General features: G+C 55.9%; 1 protein-coding gene across 1 annotated transcript in view; it reads right to left on the reverse strand.

Moving 5' to 3' along the window:
- The window catches only part of Arhgap42 (Rho GTPase activating protein 42), a 78,742-nt gene that overhangs the window by 12,743 nt on the left and 46,740 nt on the right, over positions 1 to 19,259 (reverse strand). Inside the window, exons 7-17 of the mRNA XM_013009535.1 lie at positions 16,602 to 16,706; positions 14,345 to 14,474; positions 13,404 to 13,504; positions 9,984 to 10,093; positions 9,435 to 9,513; positions 7,773 to 7,812; positions 5,225 to 5,287; positions 4,756 to 4,830; positions 4,082 to 4,166; positions 2,961 to 3,019; positions 1,236 to 1,341 (exon numbers count right to left, since the gene is read on the reverse strand). Coding sequence (XP_012864989.1) covers positions 1,236 to 1,341; positions 2,961 to 3,019; positions 4,082 to 4,166; positions 4,756 to 4,830; positions 5,225 to 5,287; positions 7,773 to 7,812; positions 9,435 to 9,513; positions 9,984 to 10,093; positions 13,404 to 13,504; positions 14,345 to 14,474; positions 16,602 to 16,706 — 953 coding nt within the window. The remainder of the gene's footprint in view (positions 1 to 1,235; positions 1,342 to 2,960; positions 3,020 to 4,081; positions 4,167 to 4,755; positions 4,831 to 5,224; positions 5,288 to 7,772; positions 7,813 to 9,434; positions 9,514 to 9,983; positions 10,094 to 13,403; positions 13,505 to 14,344; positions 14,475 to 16,601; positions 16,707 to 19,259) is intronic.

Raw genomic sequence — 19,259 nt, forward strand, 5'->3', positions numbered from 1 at the left:
CTCCCCTCCCCACAGCCTGCCCCTGCTCCCCCTCCCCCACAGCCTGCCCCTGCTCTTCCCCTCCCCCGCGGCTCAACAAAGGAAATGACCGATGACCAGGAGAGAGACATCCCTCCGACCTGACCCTCACGCATCCGCATCACATGAGGACTGCAGCGGCAGCGTAAATGCAATTGTTACACTCGTGTGCAACTGTCAGGTGCCGACTTAAGACATAAGAAAGGGCGCAAGCGCAGCACTGGCTGGGAGACTGCTGATCCCAGGGCTTCACCACTGAAGGGAAAACATTCGCTTCTCCAATGGACTCTTCAGCGGTTGAGTGATTTCTACGGTGTTGATTTTCTTCAGAATGAGTTACTACGTTCAGGCATCATCATCATATGTACTCCTGCCTGAACCATCACAGCAGGTCCGTTACTCTTGTCACACACACAGAAAATTCTAGAAGCCCTTGAGGTCATGTACATCAGGAAGAGAGGTGTCTCCCATCTCAAGTCTCCCCAGTGCAAGTCCAGGGTTTCCCTGAGCCCACCAAACCCATCTCTGCTCGGCAGAGGGGCGTCCAGCCTCCTCTTCCTGCCTCTCTTCCTTCTAGAACGTCCCCGGCAGCTCCCCAGGCTGCACAAGCACGCGGAAGCCGCCATCATGGCTGCCTTGAAAACACACGGAGACAGGCGCCGCGGCTCCCGCCGGCCAGCCCAGCTGCTCAGGGGCCGGAGGGGACACGGCCTCAAGCACGTACCTCGCTGGGACATCTCTGTCTCACCACTGACATCCGCTAGCCTGCTGCAAGGTAATGTCTGAGGAAGCAGCATGCAGTTGCACACACACAGAGCACAAGGTTACACTCCTGCCCAAAGGACATCGCTAACTATTCCACAACCACAAGCGAGCACAGTGAGAGAAAACTTCAGCACAGAAGACATTCCCTGTTCACCGAAGCGGGGAGACCAGCTGGGCTCACTGCTCACAGGAAACACACGGCTCACGTCACAACATGCGTGAAGAAGCCGTGATTCCTCACACGCTTCCCGATGGCTATCCATCTCACCATCATTTAACAACTGCAAAGGGTATGACTGTTCACATAATAGAAGCTGGTAAAGCTACACACAAACACTCAAAGATGTATTTTAGACTGCCAAATATTACAGCTTCACATGTTTTAAGAAGACACCAGCAGCTCTTAGCGAGTGAACACGTAGAGAGATAAACAAGCTAAGCCAGAGAATTACTTGACCAGGTGCTTGATTAAGATGTCCAGCATCTCTCTGTTCTTCTCGGGCAGTTTGTGTACCAAGGCGTGCACGGCCTCCACCCTGTAGTTCTGGTCGTCCGACTCTGTGGGGAAGAAAGGTTGCAGACGCTCACGTTTTAACTGCAGGCATCATAACCTCGTCTGCAAAGCCTTGCTTCACAGAGCGGCTGTCTCCATTCCCCGAGACACCAGAGCGCTCCCAGACTGTGTGAAGTCAGGGCTGAGGTACCCAGATGTCCCCAAGAAAACCTAACTGGCAACGGGAGGAAGACGAGATATAAACACACATGCACGCACACACACACACGCATACATACACACACGTACGCACACACGCACGCACGCACACACACACGCACACACACATACACAAACACATACACGCGCGCGCACACACACACGCACACGCACGCACACATGCACACACATGCACGCACACGCATGCGCACACACACGCGCGCGCACACATACGCACGCACACACACACACATACACACACGCACACACACATACACACGCACGAAAGAAAAAAAAGTCACTTCCCAACTTTGAGTCCGGGGACCCAGCTGTGGGTCCGTCCCTGCCAAGGAATTGTGACACTTCTAGGTCTTCAAATGTCTTCTTTTACACTAAGATGTATTTAAAAACAAAACCAAAAACAAATGAAGAACTGAATTTCGTTGAGGAACCTAGTTTGGCATATAGTAGCTAGTTCCCCCTTGAGTCACATAAAAGGTGAATTCCTGGACAGACAACGTATTCTAAATATCACTGTAATGAATAATGGGATTGCCATTTGCATCGGAACAACTGAAGAACCAAAGTTCGCATTGAAAAATCCCACTTGTTACAAAGCAAACTCTCTGCATAAAAGCGGGTATCAGTCACGACAGCAAACGACACTGGAATTTTTACTCTTCTTTCTCATCGCACCACAGTCTGGTTTTCATCAGACTCTGTCTTCCTAAGTGACAAAAACATTTAGTTTACTCTACGATCCGTATTGGCTAAGAAGCCCTGCTGCAGGCTACAACACAGACAGTGGTGTTGAGCAAGAGATGGAGCATCCACGCCAGCACACGGTGTCCACGCGCACCACAGCCTGCCCATGGCGGTCCACAGCCCATCCACAGCACCAAGCAGTGTCCACACACACCCCAGCCCCTTGACACCACCAAGCAGTGTCCACACATACCACAGCCCATCCACAGCACCAAGCAGTGTCCACACACACCCCAGCCCCTTGACACCACCAAGCAGTGTCCACACATACCACAGCCCATCCACAGCACCAAGCAGTGTCCACACACACCCCAGCCCCTTGACACCACCAAGCAGTGTCCACACATACCACAGCCCATCCACAGCACCAAGCAGTGTCCACACATACCACAGCCCACCCACAGCAGCCCACGGAGTTCACGCACACCCCAGCCCATCCACAGCAGCCCACGGTGTTCACGCACACCCCAGCCCACCCACAGCGGTCCACGGTGTTCACGCACACCCCAGCCCACCCACAGGGGCCCACGGTGTTCACGCACACCCAGCCCACCCACAGCAGCCCACGGTGTTCATGCACACCCCAGCCCACCCACAGCGGTCCACGGTGTTCATGCACACCCCAGCCCACCCACAGTGGCCCATGGTGTTCATGCATACCCCAGCCCACCCACAGCGGCCCACGGCGCGTGGTACTCACTGACGGCCAGGATGAAGTCCTGGTGCAGCTTGTACGTCATCAGCGGCTCAGCCAGGCACCTGCAGCAGAGACGGAAGGCGGCGTGCTGACGGAGGCGCCTCTCCACCCCTCCCCGCCAGTTCCAGAGCCTCTTTAGGAACTCAGAGATTCTCTCTGCTCAACTAGTGTCAGCGGGACACGGGGCGGGACAAGGAAGGACGGTTACAGCGCTGAGCGCAGACTTCACAGACCCCGGCCCCGCACGGCTGGCTCTCTGACTTCACAGGCCCCGGCCCCGCACGGCTGGCTCTCTGACTTCACAGGCCCCGCACGGCTGGCTCTCTGACTTCACAGACCCCGGCCCCACACGGCTGGCTCTCTCAGGAGGAGAGGCTAGGGATTACTTCATCCAGGACCAAAGCCAACCTCACATAGTTCAAAAAGGAAAAAAAAATGTATCTCAATTTGTTTAAAAAATACATTAAATATCCTCACAGGCTTAATATGAAACAAAAAATGATCCTTCAGAGCTGGGTGCTGGTGGCTTATTCCTGTAACCCCAGCAACGGTGGAGACCCATCGCAGGTAGAGGCCAGGATTTAGAGGCCAGGACATAGAGGCCATGCTGCTCAGGGAAGGTCGAGAGCCTTCTGGACACGTAGCCGGGTGCCGCAGGCACATTACAATCCAAGCTATGGCAGGAAGCCCGCACGAGGCGGCTGTGTGCCAGAAACCACCGCGGTGGACAGACAGACGCGGTCTCACAAGAACCAACCCAAAAACGGCTGGCGGAGCGGCCCCGCCGCAGCGCAGGCCCTGATTCACACTCCAGCACCGTGCTCTTCTGAACACATGAACTCAGTGCTCACAAGACGCGGCTGCCTTGGAAGGTGCTACTGAAAAATAACGTTTACCAGTTCCAGAACGCAAGATGAGCGCAGCGGGACTGTGTGTCCAGCCTGCCTGTGTGCACACAGCCCCCACGCGTGCACACAGCCTCCCTGTGCCCGGCCTGCCTGTGTGCACACAGCCTCCATGCACAGAGCCTCCCTGTGCCTGGCCTCCCCCCGGTGCACAGCCTCCCTGTGCCCGGCCTCCCTGTGCCCGGCCTCCCCCCAGTGCACACAGCCCCGGGAACACACCTGAGGTAGTTTTTCAGCCCACTCGTGATCGTCTTGTTGTCCCACAGTTCAACATCAATGTCAATATCTGGAGGGGATTTGGGAGCTGGAAAGAATAAAAGTATTTCAGCTGTGTAATTCAGAATGTGACTACCAACACCCAAGGTCGAGGGTCGGTCACTGTGCAGGACGCGGCAGCCGCCTGGCCGCGTGCGCTCACTGCATCCCGGCAAAATGCCCGGCGTGCGCCGCGTGATCGCAGGGCTCTGCATGGATTAAAACAGTCAATCCTCAGAAGTCTCAAGACACGGGGAAAGCTCACCCCCATGACAGAGGAGGCAGCTGAGATGTGGGGCAGTTGAGCGTGTCCAGGCTGAGCCGGGATGTGATGTGCGGGCATCCTGGTGTCACCTCGCCACAGGTGACCAAAGCCAGCCTGGAAGCCAAACCCAGCAGTGCCAGGATGCCGCTCGCGCTCTTATCGTTCCTCTATGACAGCTGAACCTCCAACCCCGGGCCTGAGGGCTGCAGAGGGCTCAGCGGCTGTACACGAGCCCATCTGTGAAGCCCCACCCAATAAACACACCGAGTTAAGATTAACTACGAATTTAAAATACACAGCGGGCAGCAGCCATGTGTGCACGAGAAGCCTGTGTTCCGGGCCACGTGTGGGACTGCATGTGTGCTGCACTTACAGAAGGTGGTGCTCAGGAGCTTCTGGACTTTGGAGTTGACTCCTCCAATGCGGTACAGGCCGAGGACGGTGATGCCTGAGGGGAGGGAAAAGCGTGTGCATGGCGTGAGCCCCACGCCGCCGGGCGGGAGGTGCGCGGCTCGGCAGACGCCCGCCACGCGCCACGCAGCACAAGAGCAGCCTGGCGGCTCCGCGGTGTGGCGGGTCCAGCCGGCCCGAGACGGCCCTGCACACGCACTTCCCAGAGCAGAGCCCGCACGGCGGTCGAGAGCCTCGGAGACCCTCCGCGCGTCGAGGGAAGCCCCCAGCTGCTACTCTACATAAACGGCATCGGGAAGGGAGGGACGAGGGTATTCCTCATCCCCGGTCTTCTGAGTCGGGGATGCCTGTGTGTTCCACACGCGTTTTTACAGGTGGGGAACGGACCCCGGCTTTCCCTGCTGAGAGGCTGGCGCCGGCCGCCCACTCACCTCGCGTCTCCACGGCTTGGATGCATTTCCTCACGAAGTTGAAGCCGGCTTCGTTCAGGTACACTGGAAGAGGGGGTGACCGTGAGCTGGGCGCCCGCAGGGAGTCGGGCCCCGAGCCGGCCTCCTCCCAGACGCGCTGCCTCCCTGACAGGAGGCGGACGGCTTCACTCCACGAAAAGAAAAACGGTTACCACGTCCTGGCCAGACGATCGACAACGGAAACGTTAGAATCAAAGAAGCTGCGTCACTCAGAAGAGGGTGAGTGTGTGGCGGTCCTTCAGAGGCACGAGCGCCGCCCCTCGCCTGAGATCCAACAACATCTAAACGCAGACTGCCCAACCAGGGTTCAGACTAGTCTAGAACAGGGTTCCAGACTGCTCTAGAACAGGCAACGCCAAGTGCTCACTGACGGGTTATTTCTTTGCACCAAGCTTGCTCAAGTTCCTCCCCCGACAGGTTCCTGCGGGTGAGCAGAGCCTGGCCCCAGCTCTCTCTCCCTCCTCAGAGGCGGCCGGAGGGAATCAGGACCCAACTACGCCCGGTTCCCAGGAACTGAAACCGTGCAACACCCACGGTGCTTTGGCCTCTGGGATAAAGCGGAGAACAGACCCAATACACTTCCTTGATTCCGTCAGACGTTAAGTCTAAGCATTCCTCCGCAGCCGTTCAGGGCTACAGCTTTTCTGAAACCCAAATGACGTTTCCATAGGCAGCGTAGCAGCACGAAAGCTATTCATCGTGGCAGAATTTGAAGAGCCGCGAGGAGAGGAAACTGCGTGGCCTTCCACAGTGCTCAAAAACCAGAGTCCTCTTCCTCCAGACCTGACCTGACCCCGGATGCACCGCACGCACCGCACGCGGCCGCACAGCGAGCGGCTTCCCCAGCGGCCAGCGTGGAGAGACGCCCGCCTTACCCGCGTCTCCTTCACCCCCTGCCTTGGCTTTTCAGATGAAAAGACACGGGCACCTCTGCGGGGCTCCAGAGGAGCTCTAAGTGCCTCTTCCTCACACTCCACACATTGCCCGGGGCCAGGGTGAAGGACAAGCTGAAAAGCCACCACACAAAAGCCACGTGTGATCAGGGACAAGGCTCAGGCCACCAACAGAGAATACTAGACAAAGGAAACAGGAGAGAGAGAAACTGCATTTTCCCTCGCAAACCGCCAGGCCCAGGATACGCATCTGAGACAGGAAAGGGCCATGCAGAAAGAGGATCTGTTTCCTGGCAAGGTGAGTTCAAATGGCAGAATCCCGAGGAATCTGGGTGATGTAGTTTTTAATAAAAATACCCCAGTGGCACAGCTTGAGGGTAGTTTAATGTGAACCTTAGTTGGCACCTGTTTAATACTGACAGTAAATCTTACCTCCCTCAAGATGAATCCACTTCCGAAGTCTTATGATTCTACAAAAAGGCCATTAACAGCCTATCTCACAATCAGAAAGGTATTTGTGGACAGAATATCCTGCAACTGGCCATTTCTTGGGGATTACTGCCAAAAAAAAAAAACCAAACCACCACCACCATCACCTCCAAAAAAACAACCAACCATCAACTGCCTCAGAGAGATAAAAGCCCGAGGAATGAAAATTAACTCTGATGTAAGTGACAGAGAAACGGTTTGATTATGAACCATTTCTTTGATTCAAGATTTCATGTTTTCAATTCCATCAGATGGAAGGTTTGTTAACATCTCACAAATAACCTCAGTGGTAAAATAATAAAACGTCAACGGTGGTTGGAGTGATTCTCTGGGCGCATATTGGGAAGGCAGCCTTCGGTCCCCCTCCCCGAGCCCACAGCGGCTGCTGGTGGACAGACGGCTAAAGGTCAGGAAGAATACTGCCCCATTTTCAGGGACGTAAAAAAAAAAATTACGTTAAGTGAAATGTCAGGCTCAGGGAGACAAAGGGCGTGTGTTTTTCTCTCCTGTGGAATTTAGATCTAAAATAGATAAAGATGTGAAAGGATACACAGGGCTGTACGCACCCGTGTGCACACGTGCACACACACACCAACTAAAGTATAGTGTGCACAGGGCTGTACGCACCCGTGTGCACACGTGCACACACACACCAACTAAAGTATAGTGTGCACAGGGTTGTACGCACCCGTGTGCACACGTGCATACACACACCAACTATAGTGTGCACAGGGCTGTACGCACCCGTGTGCACTCGTGCACACACACACCAACTAAAGTATAGTGTGCACAGGGCGGATTCAAATGGTTGTAACTCAGCTGAACAACTGCCGTACAGTTCAGTGAGGCCGGGCGAGGTGGAGGGAGAGGAGCAGACGCAGGGGAGAGGAAGGGTGGGCAGAGTCATCACACCACGTGCATATGTGGAAACAGAGCCCAGTGGCGGGGGCTGGGTGGGGTGAGGACGGGGGAGGGGGAAGGGGGCGGCGGGAGTGTGAAGATGCCCCGCGCGCTCACTGCAGACGTGTGACTTGAGAGCCCTTCATGCAGCCATTTGAAGATAATGCAAATAAACAATATACTACAGTAAAACGAATAAAAGGTTGTGAAGTGGGAAAATGACTTACTTTCTTCTTTCTTGCTAATGATGGCGGGCAGGGTGTAAATCTGAAAACAGAGGATGTGAATCAGTGGCTTGCGTTACCGTGCGCCGGGAAGGTGGGCAGATGCTGCTGCGACCTGCACCTGCCGTGGCCCGAGGCCAGGCCCCTTGCCCCGGCCCCCTCCCTCCCCTGCAGTCCCCGTCCATGAAAGGCTCTGGGCCTGGTCATCCGGCAGAGGCGCCCAGCCTGCGGCCAGCACCGTGCCTACCACTCCCCAGAGTCCTCACGGCGCCTCCCGGGTGGCTGCCTCCGGCTACCTGCTCAGTGCCTAATCTCACCCGGACTTTGCTGAGCTAACCAGCCGCCCCTCACCCGGCTCCAGCTCGGGCTTCTGGATATCGGTGGAGAAGTGAAAAGGCTTCACATTAAAAAAAAATAACAATAAATCACAGACTATTTTTGTTTTGCAAAATATAATGAAACTGAAATAGGAAACTATAAAGAAAAGCAGAGCCCGAGTTTTGTATCCTTAAATTCAACAGACATACAAGGGCTCCTCCGAGTGACAAATGAACTCAGAACCACCATTCCCTAAGACTCAAGGGGCACCATGGAGGGCCAGGGGGCCCCACCTAGGGCTGGGGGCCCCATCTGGGGCTGGGGGCACCATGGAGGGCCAGGGGACCCCACCAGGGGCTGGGGGCACCATGGAGGGCCAGGGAGCCCCACCCAGGGCTGGGAGCCCCACTAGGGGCTGGGGGCACCATGGAGGGCCAGGGAGCCCCACCAGGGCTGGGAGCCCCACCAGGGGCTGGGGGCACCGTCGAGGCCCAGGGAGCCCCACCAGGGCTGGGAGCCCCACCAGGGGCTGGGGGCACCGTCAAGGCCCAGGGAGCCCCACCCAGGGCTGGGAGCCAGCAGGCCCACCACAAGCAGTACCGTGGGTACCTGTGCCACCACACGGGTATTCTGCACAGGCTCCTGAACCTGGAAGGTTCTACAATGGCAGGGTGGTGCTCTCCTTCTGGTCCCAGTTAAAGGGATGGGCACCAGGGCCTCATGCCTGTAGCCTAGCTAGGTGGAAAAGGTTCCCAAGATGCTCGTCTCAACCAGTTTATAAAAAGCTGGGCATGACAGAGGCTCCTGCGGTCTGGCCACCTGGGAAGAGGAGGCAAGGGCAACTGGTCCAGGCCGGCCTGAGGATAAATACAAGATCCTATTTGAAAAGAGAAGCAAAAAGAGCCTGGGGCCATGGCCCAAGTGGGAGAGTGCCTGCCCCGCGAGCACAAGGCCCTGAGTTCAAACTCTAACACCCCCTCTTCCTCACAGAACCCTCGGGCACTGCAAGTTACCACACCACATCCAACGGAAATAACAGCTAAATGAGAAAATGCTTCACACGGAGAGTTCCACCAACAAGAGCTTTACCAGAGCAGTTTCTTAACAACCGGCCGGGCTGGAGGCTGTGCCGCCTGGAATGGTTCATCGGCATGTGCCAATCGCTCAATGCAGAAAACCACCCCGAGCGCAGCCAGAGCAAGACGGGGCTGTGGAGCGGATGCCATCTGCCCAGCCAGGCCGGAGACCCACACGGCAGCCCTCCCTCCACCCCGACACGGCCACCGTGCGCGGCCCACGAGCGACCGAACCCCAGGCTCCCCGCCCCCACCCATGTGCGGCTCTCACCGGCTCCTTCCCGTCCATGGCTTCCAGCCACAGCTTCCGGTTGGCTTCAGAGAAGGCCTGCAGCGTGATGACGCCATGCCTGCGGGCAGAGCGTGCCCAGCGTTAGGCCACCGAGCGGACACGCCACTACACGCTTACCAATCTCCAAACCTCCAAGAACAATCAAGGTAAAACGTGACCAGAAAGAAGGGCAGAGGACAAAGACACGGGGAGGGAAGAAAGGGCACAGAAAACAGACAGATCCTCAGAAAACAAGCGTGGACAGATGCACACACATTCACACACGCGGGACTTTAACTGTGATGACCACAGGTAGGAAACCCACGGAATGCTTTGGGTACAGGGCTGTCAGAAGGGCTACTTTTAAACTATTTTGTGTGATTCATTTCCTTTCTAAATAAGTATTTGTGGCCTGCCTACTTGAAAGAGGGAAACAGGCACATGGCTTTCAGACAGACTGGAAAACACGCACACGCTTCCCGTGTTGACATGTACACCCAGGAAAGGCAAACATATCTAAAGGCACAAAGTGAAAAAATGAGTCCAGACCTTTCCACGACTTCTATGTCAAAGCAGAACCGCTTGTCAATCGAGTCCGTCTTTCGGCGGATGCAGGACTTTAACTTGAACATCTCTGGGGAGCTGGTCACAAGGCCGTTCTGGAACAGGAAAGACAGTGTACCATCAACACCACACGTGAACCAACGCGTGCTCACAGATCGAGCCACACGCCCGGCTGCTGCCCCATAAACCTGCTCCGTCAGCTGCGAGAGCTACGCCAGGCCAACGCCCCCTCAGACCAACGTGCGCTGACCGGGGTGGGGTCACACACGGCCCGTCAGATGGCCAACGACGCCACTGAACACAAAGACCACAAGTCCCAAATAGCACAGCTTGCAGGAACTGAAATTCTGCAACAGGCTAGAAAGAGCACCCTGCCGCGCCTAATCGCCGTCCCCTAGAAGAAAGGACCAGTGTGAAAAGGCAGAGACAAGTCCTGGGACCCCAGGACGGGAGCCGAGCGTGGTGTGAGCGGTCTGTCCAGCGCTGGATGGGGAGCCGAGTGTGGTGTGAACGGTCTGTCCAGCGCTGGACGGGGAGCTGAGCGTGGTGTGAGCGTGTCTGTCCAGCGCTGGACGGGGAGCTGAGCGTGGTGTGAGCGTGTGTGTCCAGCGCTGGACAGTGGTGTGACCTAACCATCCTGGCTGTGCTGCACTGCTGACGTGGACGGCCACGCTGGCGTGTGAGGCACTGATGTGTGAGGCACTCTGACGTGGATGGCCACGCTGGTGTGTGAGGCACTCTGACGTGGACGGCCACGCTGGTGTGTGAGGCACTCTGACGTGGACGGCCACGCTGGTGTGGGAGGCACTATCGTGGATGGCCACGCTGGCGTGTGAGGCAGTGCTGACGTGGATGGCCACGCTGGCGTGTGAGGCACTCTGACGTGGACGGCCACGCTGGCGTGTGAGGCACTCTGACGTGGACGGCCACGCTGGCGTGTGAGGCACTGCTGACGTGGACGGCCACGCTGGCGTGTGAGGCACTGCTGATGTGGACGGCCACGCTGGCGTGTGAGGCACTGACGTGGACGGCCACGCTGGTGTGTGAGGCACTGCTGACGTGGACGGCCACGCTGGCGTGTGAGGCACTGACGTGGACGGCCACGCTGGCGTGTGAGGCACTGCTGACGTGGACGGCCACGCTGGCGTGTGAGGCACTGACGTGGACGGCCACGCTGGCGTGTGAGGCAGTGCTGACGTGGACGGCCACGCTGGCGTGTGAGGCAGTGCTGTCGTGGACGGCCACGCTGGCGTGTGAGGCACTCTGACGTGGACGGCCACGCTGGCGTGTGAGGCACTCTGACGTGGACGGCCACGCTGGCGTGTGAGGCACTCTGACGTGGACGGCCACGCTGGCGTGTGAGGCACTCTGACGTGGACGGCCACGCTGGCGTGTGAGGCACTCTGACGTGGACGGCCACGCTGGCGTGAGGCAGTGCTGACGTGGACGGCCACGCTGGCGTGTGAGGTGCTGCTGACGTGGACGGCCACGCTGGCGTGTGAGGCACTGACGTGGACGGCCACGCTGGCGTGTGAGGCACTGCTGACGTGGACGGCCACGCTGGCGTGTGAGGCACTCTGACGTGGACGGCCACGCTGGCGTGTGAGGCACTCTGACGTGGACGGCCACGCTGGCGTGAGGCAGTGCTGACGTGGACGGCCACGCTGGCGTGTGAGGTGCTGCTGACGTGGATGGCCACGCTGGCGTGTGAGGCACTGACGTGGACGGCCACGCTGGCGTGTGAGGCGCTGCTGACGTGGACGGCCACGCTGGCGTGTGAGGCACTCTGACGTGGACGGCCACGCTGGTGTGGGAGGCACTGACGTGGACGGCCATGCTGGCGTGTGAGGCACTCTGACGTGGACGGCCACGCTGGCGTGGGAGGCACTGACGTGGACGGCCACGCTGGCGTGTGAGGCACTGCTGACGTGGACAACCACGCTGGCGTGTGAGGCAGCGCTGACGTGGACGGCCACTCTGGCGTGTGAGGCACTCTGACGTGGACGGCCACGCTGGCGTGTGAGGCACTGACGTGGACGGCCACTCTGGCGTGTAAGGTGCTGCTGACGTGGACGGCCACGCTGGCGTGTGAGGCACTCTGACGTGGACGGCCACGCTGGCGTGTGAGGCACTGACGTGGACGGCCACGCTGGCGTGTGAGGCACTCTGACGTGGACGGCCACGCTGGCGTGTTAGGCACTGTCGTGGACAGCCACCTTGGCGTGTGAGGCACTGACGTGGACGGCCACGCTGGCGTGTGAGGTGCTGCTGACGTGGACGGCCACGCTGGCGTGTGAGGCACTGACGTGGATGGCATCCATGGTCATGCCAGTGTCCAGCTCCCCCTGGAGCAGCATCGTGTGGGATGGGACGGGACCTAGGCTCAGCCCAGCAGAGCTGCCCGGTGCATGTGAGATGCAGCCCATCTCGCCCAGCACTGCTTACTTAGGTCTTTGGTGGCGGAGCTCGTGGCCTTATTGACTGTTTACATCACTAACTCGGGCTGTCACAAAAGCAGAATTTCTAGCAAATGCCACTCTGCAGAGTGGAAACTAGCTGTGACGATGGTGGCGCTGAATACTTTTTGTACGTTCTCCGAGTTCTCTTTCAGTCTGAATTAAGACTGATGACCGCACAGCACAATACGCATCGCCTGGTCTGTCCCTAACGTCAACCAATTTCTGTGGACTTGGCCATGATCTAGACTACAAACCGGCTGAGTCATCCTCTAGGAATTTTGTGTCCCGATCTGTTAAAGCTGGATTGAGTTATCTATGGGATAATTATCTATGGGATAATTCTGTCTATCTATTGGAAGCTATAGGATAAATTCCAGCCCACGGACACTGAGGTCTCGGCTGGGCAATCTTATTTCCAAGTTCACTCATTAGGCATGTCCATATCTTAACTGTCAAAAGAACACTCCCTGTGCGGGGTCTGCCCAGGGACCCCCCCATCCCACTAAATCAGCCGCGTTAAGACGCATTCATGGACAAGTTAAAGGAAAACCAGGACCACGAAAATCACTCAGCTCACAAAGATCCAAGAAAATGTTTCTGAACTTTCCCATCTTCTTTTTGAGTTGCTGCTCCCAGGTTTGAACTTGGTGCCCTACGCGCTCACATGGCACTCTTGTTCATGGCTGATGCTCTATCACTTGAGCCACTCCTCCAGTTGATTAACTGGAGACTTTTCTCCGTGGTGGGCTCTGAGTTATGACCCTAGGTCTGAGCCTTCTGAGGGGCGAGGGTTACAGACGTGGCCACTGACGCCCGGTGGCTTTCAATTGTTAGGAATGTCTACTTGTCATTAGAGAAGTGCGAACATGGATGACTATTTTCTTTACCTGAGTAACAAGCTTTTTATTGTTACTACTTTACAAAAAGAATGAAACTCGAGACTCACCACTTTTCCGCCGGACTTCATTTCTGAAACACTCATGGTGAAGGTTTTGCTTCCCTTGTCATACATGCAGTAATGTTTGGTCCACGTGAAACCAAGCGGTCCTAATGGAAGGAGCAAACCCCTGGAGGTCAGCAAATGACAGGCTCTCACTTGTACATTAAGGCACAACCGGAGTGTCTCTACGGGCACGGGGGCGGGGGGGGGAGGGCAGGAGGACCCCACCCCTGGGCCAGCCCCCACCCCGGGGCCAGACCTGCTCCACGCCACACAGGAGCAGTGCCCGCAGACTTCTGCAGTGTGATTTAAAAGCAAGAAGCTGAAGCATCACGAAGGCACCTCCGAGCACAGTGTGCTGCGGAGCGAGCCTTCCAATTCTCTTTACTAACTGGTGCCCGGGCTGTCAAGTTTAACTTGCTTTGGTAATAAGCTGCTCTAGGCTGGGAAGTTATGGGGTGTGGCTGTACGCTCCACACTCACGAAGGATCACAGCTATTAGCTGTGATTCCGGGTGGGGACCACAATTCCCGTCAACGGGAATTTTTGTCCAGGACCAAGACCTGAACTCGGTATCTGATGCTCATCGCTCCCTGGGAGGCGCTCTACTCCGAGCCACGCCTCTGGCGAGGTGAGCTGGGCATCCTGGATGCACACTGTGTGGGCATCTCAGTGGGCCTGGTGCACGCACGGCTGAGCGGACGCAGCGATGCGGAGCCAGCAGTGTGCGACTGCGTCTGGCCTGGCCGGGCCGGGCAGTGAGGAGGTGCGGGGCGTGAGGGAAGCATCTCAAAACGCTCCTCTTTGTAGGCAGCCGGGGTGAGAGGGAGCACGGGGGTGATAAACCACAGGGCATTTCCGTCTTCCTCCACGAAGAACCTCTGCGAAGTCTCGGCGGCAGCAGAGACAGCCGGCTGTGGTGCTGGGAGAGAACAATCGGGACTCACGTTTCTCCTGGACGTAGAGGTAGCCTTCCATGGTCCACGGGCTGGGCGGTCTGTAGTCCCGGTTGGCCGATTTCATCCTCTGCATCAGCCGCTCCACCTCTTGTCGTGTGCTTTCGAAATTGTTCCTTGTCTTAAGTAAAGAGAAACAATGCACTCAGGCTGTGGGGTCGGGGGGTGGGGGGACTTCTGCACGGCCCCCGTCCCTTCCCCGAGCTCAGCGCCCGGGGCCTGCGGAGGAGCCCTGCAACCTCACCCCGCCCCTGGCCAGGATTTCCTGGCAAAAAAAAAAAAAAAAGACAAAGGAAACCAACTAAAATATGCCAAACTCATTAAACAGACACCAGAATTTCCCAAAGCAGACCTTTTTTTTTTTTTTTGAGGAGTAGCAACCTTAGTAGTTTTAACAAACATGGTGGCACCGTGTCAATCTAGAAGAAACTCTCTTCTCTTGTTCGCTGCCACCAGGTGTTCCACAGAGACATAGTTACACTAGGGTGTGGGTGTGAAAGTGAGCCACAGAATCACAGCTTTGCACACACTACCTTCTTTTGCAAGAAACAGCTCATCTGCTTATGTCAAGTCAAAGTTACAGAAAACGTCAAACTTTTCTCCATGAAAATCTCTCTTGTATTCAGACCACGTGATCTTCCTAATTCATGTCTAAAAACATAAAAATCATCACTATATAACTCTAAGATCTTTCTGTAGTCCACAATAAAAGAGCAGGTTAGGAGCCTGCCTGCCTGCCTTCCTTCCTTCCTTCTTTCCCTCCCACCTTACCTTCTTCCCTTCCTATTTTTCTTTCTTATGGACACAAGGATTCAATGGTCCCCCAATTCCTCCCTCTTTTCCTGTTCCTGCATCCCAGGGATCTTAATGTAATTGTGTTTAATACAGAAATGAACTATAAAATACCTTGGCGTTTACAGTTTTCCTTTTTAATATTTACTAGAAAATCCTAAATGTGTTCCGTGTTGGAAAACAATGGAAATGAATTAAAGGTGAAATCAGTTCTGCTCCAAGTTAACTAAATGCTAAACTCAAAACCCAAGAAGAATAAATCCAATTATGTATTTCTCATGGGACATTCAAACTGCATTTTACGGAACATCTCTGCAATAATAAGAATCAGATGGCGGTGGCGCTGTGGCTCAAGTGGTAGAGCGCTGGCCTCGAGCTGAAGAGCTGAGGGACAGCACCCAGGCCCAGAGTTCAGGCCCCACAACTGACCAAAAAAAAAAAAAAGAATCAAGCAAAGAAATACAAGCTTTTTACAAAAACAAAACCCGAGTGCTGAGGTCGCTGCAGCAGACATGGGGGGTGGCTAACGCAGCATCTGCACCACCAGCGCCTCATGCTTGGCCCGTCGCGGTGATGCAGAAATGGGTCGGCTACAACGGCTTTGCTGCTGCTTCGCTGTTCTGTGATGCCAGGGGGCCCTTGAAGGTTGGCAAGTGTGCCGCTCTGCGGTCCAATGTGTTTAGGGTCAGCCGGCATCTTTTTCCAGCATTGATGCGTAAATGACAAACCAAAGCTGTACGTGTTTAAGGCGCAGGTGCTCTCTTTAGGGACACACACACTGGGAGGTCACAATCAAGTTGACCTCACCGCGGGCACCATTTTTACTTGCCTACGGGTGAGCACACTGAAGTTACTTCTCACCGGCACGCTTCAAGTATGGAAGAGAGCACTATCAGGTATGTTGTCTCCACTGACGTGGCCTCCAGAACTCGCTCCTCCTCCCTTTCAGATAAATTAATAAGCGCAAAATGCTCCCAAATCCCCAGCGTCTACACCGAACTAAGCTTGACTTTATGCCGTGTGTGTGCCGGGCCTGGGGCCTGAAGCCAGGGCCTGGGCACTGTCCCTGAGCCTTTCTGCTCAAGGCCAGCACTCTACCACCTGAACCACAGCTTTACTTCCAGCTGTTTTGGTGTTAACTGGAAATGAGAGTTTCATGAACTTTCCATTGGCCTCACATCTCAGCCTCTTGAACAGCTAGGATTACAGGCGTGAGCCACCAGTGAGCGCCTGGCTCTAAGATTTACTTTTATAAAAGGTACAGCTGTATGACATTTTCCCACAGTGCGGTCTGTCCTTTCCGGGCGTGCAGGCAGCGAGTGGCTACGGAGCCCTCTGTGATGATGGGCATGCCTGAGGCCCGCTGCACTCAGACAAGGCTTAAAGGCCCCAGGGTCGCACGGGGGCCACAGGCCTCGCTCGGTCTGGAGGGCAGAGAAAACAAGCATGCTCTTACATTCTGCAAGTTGAACTGCAGCTGCTGCTTGTACGGGGCGAATTCCTGGGCGAGCTCGTAGCCCTCATGGTAGAAGGTGAACAAGCCCTGCAGGAATGACAAGAGCTGCAAAGACAGAAGAGAGTTCTTTAAACACAAAGTCTGGTTTTTAAAGGAGTGTCAAATGCAGAATACCCTGGAATTATATTTCATCCTAATATTAATCAATTTCAACCTGTTTGGCGAGGCTGGAGAGAGAATTACGGACAGAATAATTTTGACTTCCTTTTTGGCAGAGTGAGTTAACTTTTTAGGCTGACTGCTAACAGTTGTCATGCTAACTTGTGCCTCTCATTGCCACAGATTCCAAGAAAACAAGAGGCCACAGGGCAGGAGAAACGGGCTCTTTGGAGGTTCATTCGAGGTAAGAATCCCATGGACGTTTCCTGCTTGGGCTGGCTTCAGATAGTCATTCTCAAATCTCGGCCTCCCGAGTAGTTAGGATTACAGGTGTGAGCCGAGGTCTGCCTGGCGTTTTGATCGGTGAGGACAGCCAGACTGGCTTCCCACGGAATTACGGCACTTGGATGTTTACGTGAAGTGAGTCATAGCCAAAAAATAACTGTTTGAAGATGTTTACATTCACTTCCCTGAGATTTTATGCCACTCACTCCATCTCTTCCCGCTGCGAATGAAGGAAATGTTTTGGGAAACGGGCCTCTGATAGGTCTGCAACTTATTGTTTTAAACTAAGGAAGCAGCGCAGGTTGAAATAATTTTCGGAGGCGGGCAGCATCCCGCCGCGCCCTCCGTCCGGGCAGACAACAACTGATCCGAGGATTCGTGTTCCCACAGCTAAACACTGACTGCTGGAAGACATGCCTAAGGCTTCCTTTCGTGAACAGCCCCGTGTCGCCTCGTATCACACTCACTGCTAAAAACCTACTATGCGCAAATTATTTTCTTACAGGTTTTTTGCCCTAACAGTTCCTCATTTTATGGCAAGATGTACTATTTGCCAGCTCTGGACTGATTTTATACTCGGTTTTTGCATCTACTGGTGATTACTGTTGAAACTAAGTATTCCATAGATTGTTCTAACCAGCTGTGGTGGCCCGTGCCTGTGATTTCTGACACCCTGGAGGTGCAGACAGGAGAGTCAGGTGTCAGGTCAGGGAAGCTCCCACCTCTTTTCTTTGTTCCCCGTCTCTGGGTGCAGCTTTTGAGAAGCTGTGACAGTCAGTGCTGCTGGCGTGACTGACACAGGGTGGCAGCAAAGTTGAGCTGATTTGAGGTTTGACTCTGTCCGTGTGCCTCTCATTCCGGTAACTTCCATGAGGTTAAACCAAACGGAAGCTCCCACTAGGAGAGCCTGGAAAACTTTAAGAACTGTATTTCCCACGTCGCCTCCGGTGCAGGCACTATGCTGTCTTCCCCTGAAGAGGCTCGACCTTTACGACCACGGACGATACAAACCACCGGGCCATTCGCCCTGAGACCCACAGACTCCACATCGCCGTGAAAATAACCCCAGATGGCGGCCTCCCATTTGCAGACCAAATTACTGTTTGTAACTCGAAGAACCTGAGGAGTCTGAGTAGACGCCGCCCCTGTGAGCCTTCAGACCCCTGAGAGGCGGGCAGAGGACACTCATTTCCTGGCCCGTGACTCCCCAGACACGCTGCTGGAGGGGACACAGCTGTGTCATCCCCACAGGCTTCCACGCTTCGGGCTGTGAGGGTCCGCGGTTCCCGGGAAAGAGCGAGTGAGGCAGGGCTGAGTGGAGGGAGCGAGGCTGCAGACAGACGGGGCCGTGTGGCAGCCCCCGAGGCTGCAGACAGACCGGGCCGTGTGGCAGCCCCCGAGGCTGCAGACAGACCGGGCCGTGTGGCAGCCCCCGAGGCTGCAGACAGACCGGGCCGTGTGGCAGCCCCCACAGCTTCTGCCCAACGCCAGCAAAAGTGCCAGAACACACGCTCACACCGACAAGGCCCCGCCCCCACGCCCGCGTGGTGATCGTGACTCGTCAGTCTGTGAAAACCCAAGAGCAGTAGGATGCGCTGCATCGCACGGCCCCAGCACCGACGCCACGGCCGCACAGTGGGGGCCCCCAGCCGCCCATCTGAGCGCCTCCCTTCAAGACCCGACCCTCGTTGGAGGAAGGCAGCGGCACAGAGGGACAGACGAGGTCACAGCAGCCTCTGTGCGGAGCCCGCGCCCCGTGAACACAGCCCCCTGCGGCTCCCATGCCGACCGCCACGCACACGCCCACCAAGGCTGCAGGACTCACAGACCCCCACCCCGCAACAGTGCACACATGGCACGGGAGAGCCCGGAAATGGAAAGGAGGCTTCTTAGCTTTAAAGAGCATCCAAGTCTTAGCAACTCATGTAACAAAAGAATTACAGGCTGGGCGCCCATGGCTCACGCCCCTCATCCTAGCTACTGAGGAGGCTGAGATCTGAGGATCTCGGTTCAAAGCCAGCCAGGGTGGGAAAGTCCATGAGACTCTTATCTCCAATAAACCACCAGAAAATGGGAAGTGGCTCTGTGGCTCAAGCAGCAGAGCACTCCCCTTGAGCTGAGGAGCTCAGGGAGGGGAGGGTGTGGAGTGGGAGAGTGTAGATGGGAGGGTGTGGAGGGGGAGGGTGTGGAGGGACAGGGTGTGGAGGGGGAGGG

Source organism: Dipodomys ordii, unplaced genomic scaffold, assembly GCF_000151885.1.
Source record: "Dipodomys ordii isolate 6190 unplaced genomic scaffold, Dord_2.0 Scaffold10, whole genome shotgun sequence".
Lineage (NCBI taxonomy): Eukaryota > Metazoa > Chordata > Mammalia > Rodentia > Heteromyidae > Dipodomys > Dipodomys ordii.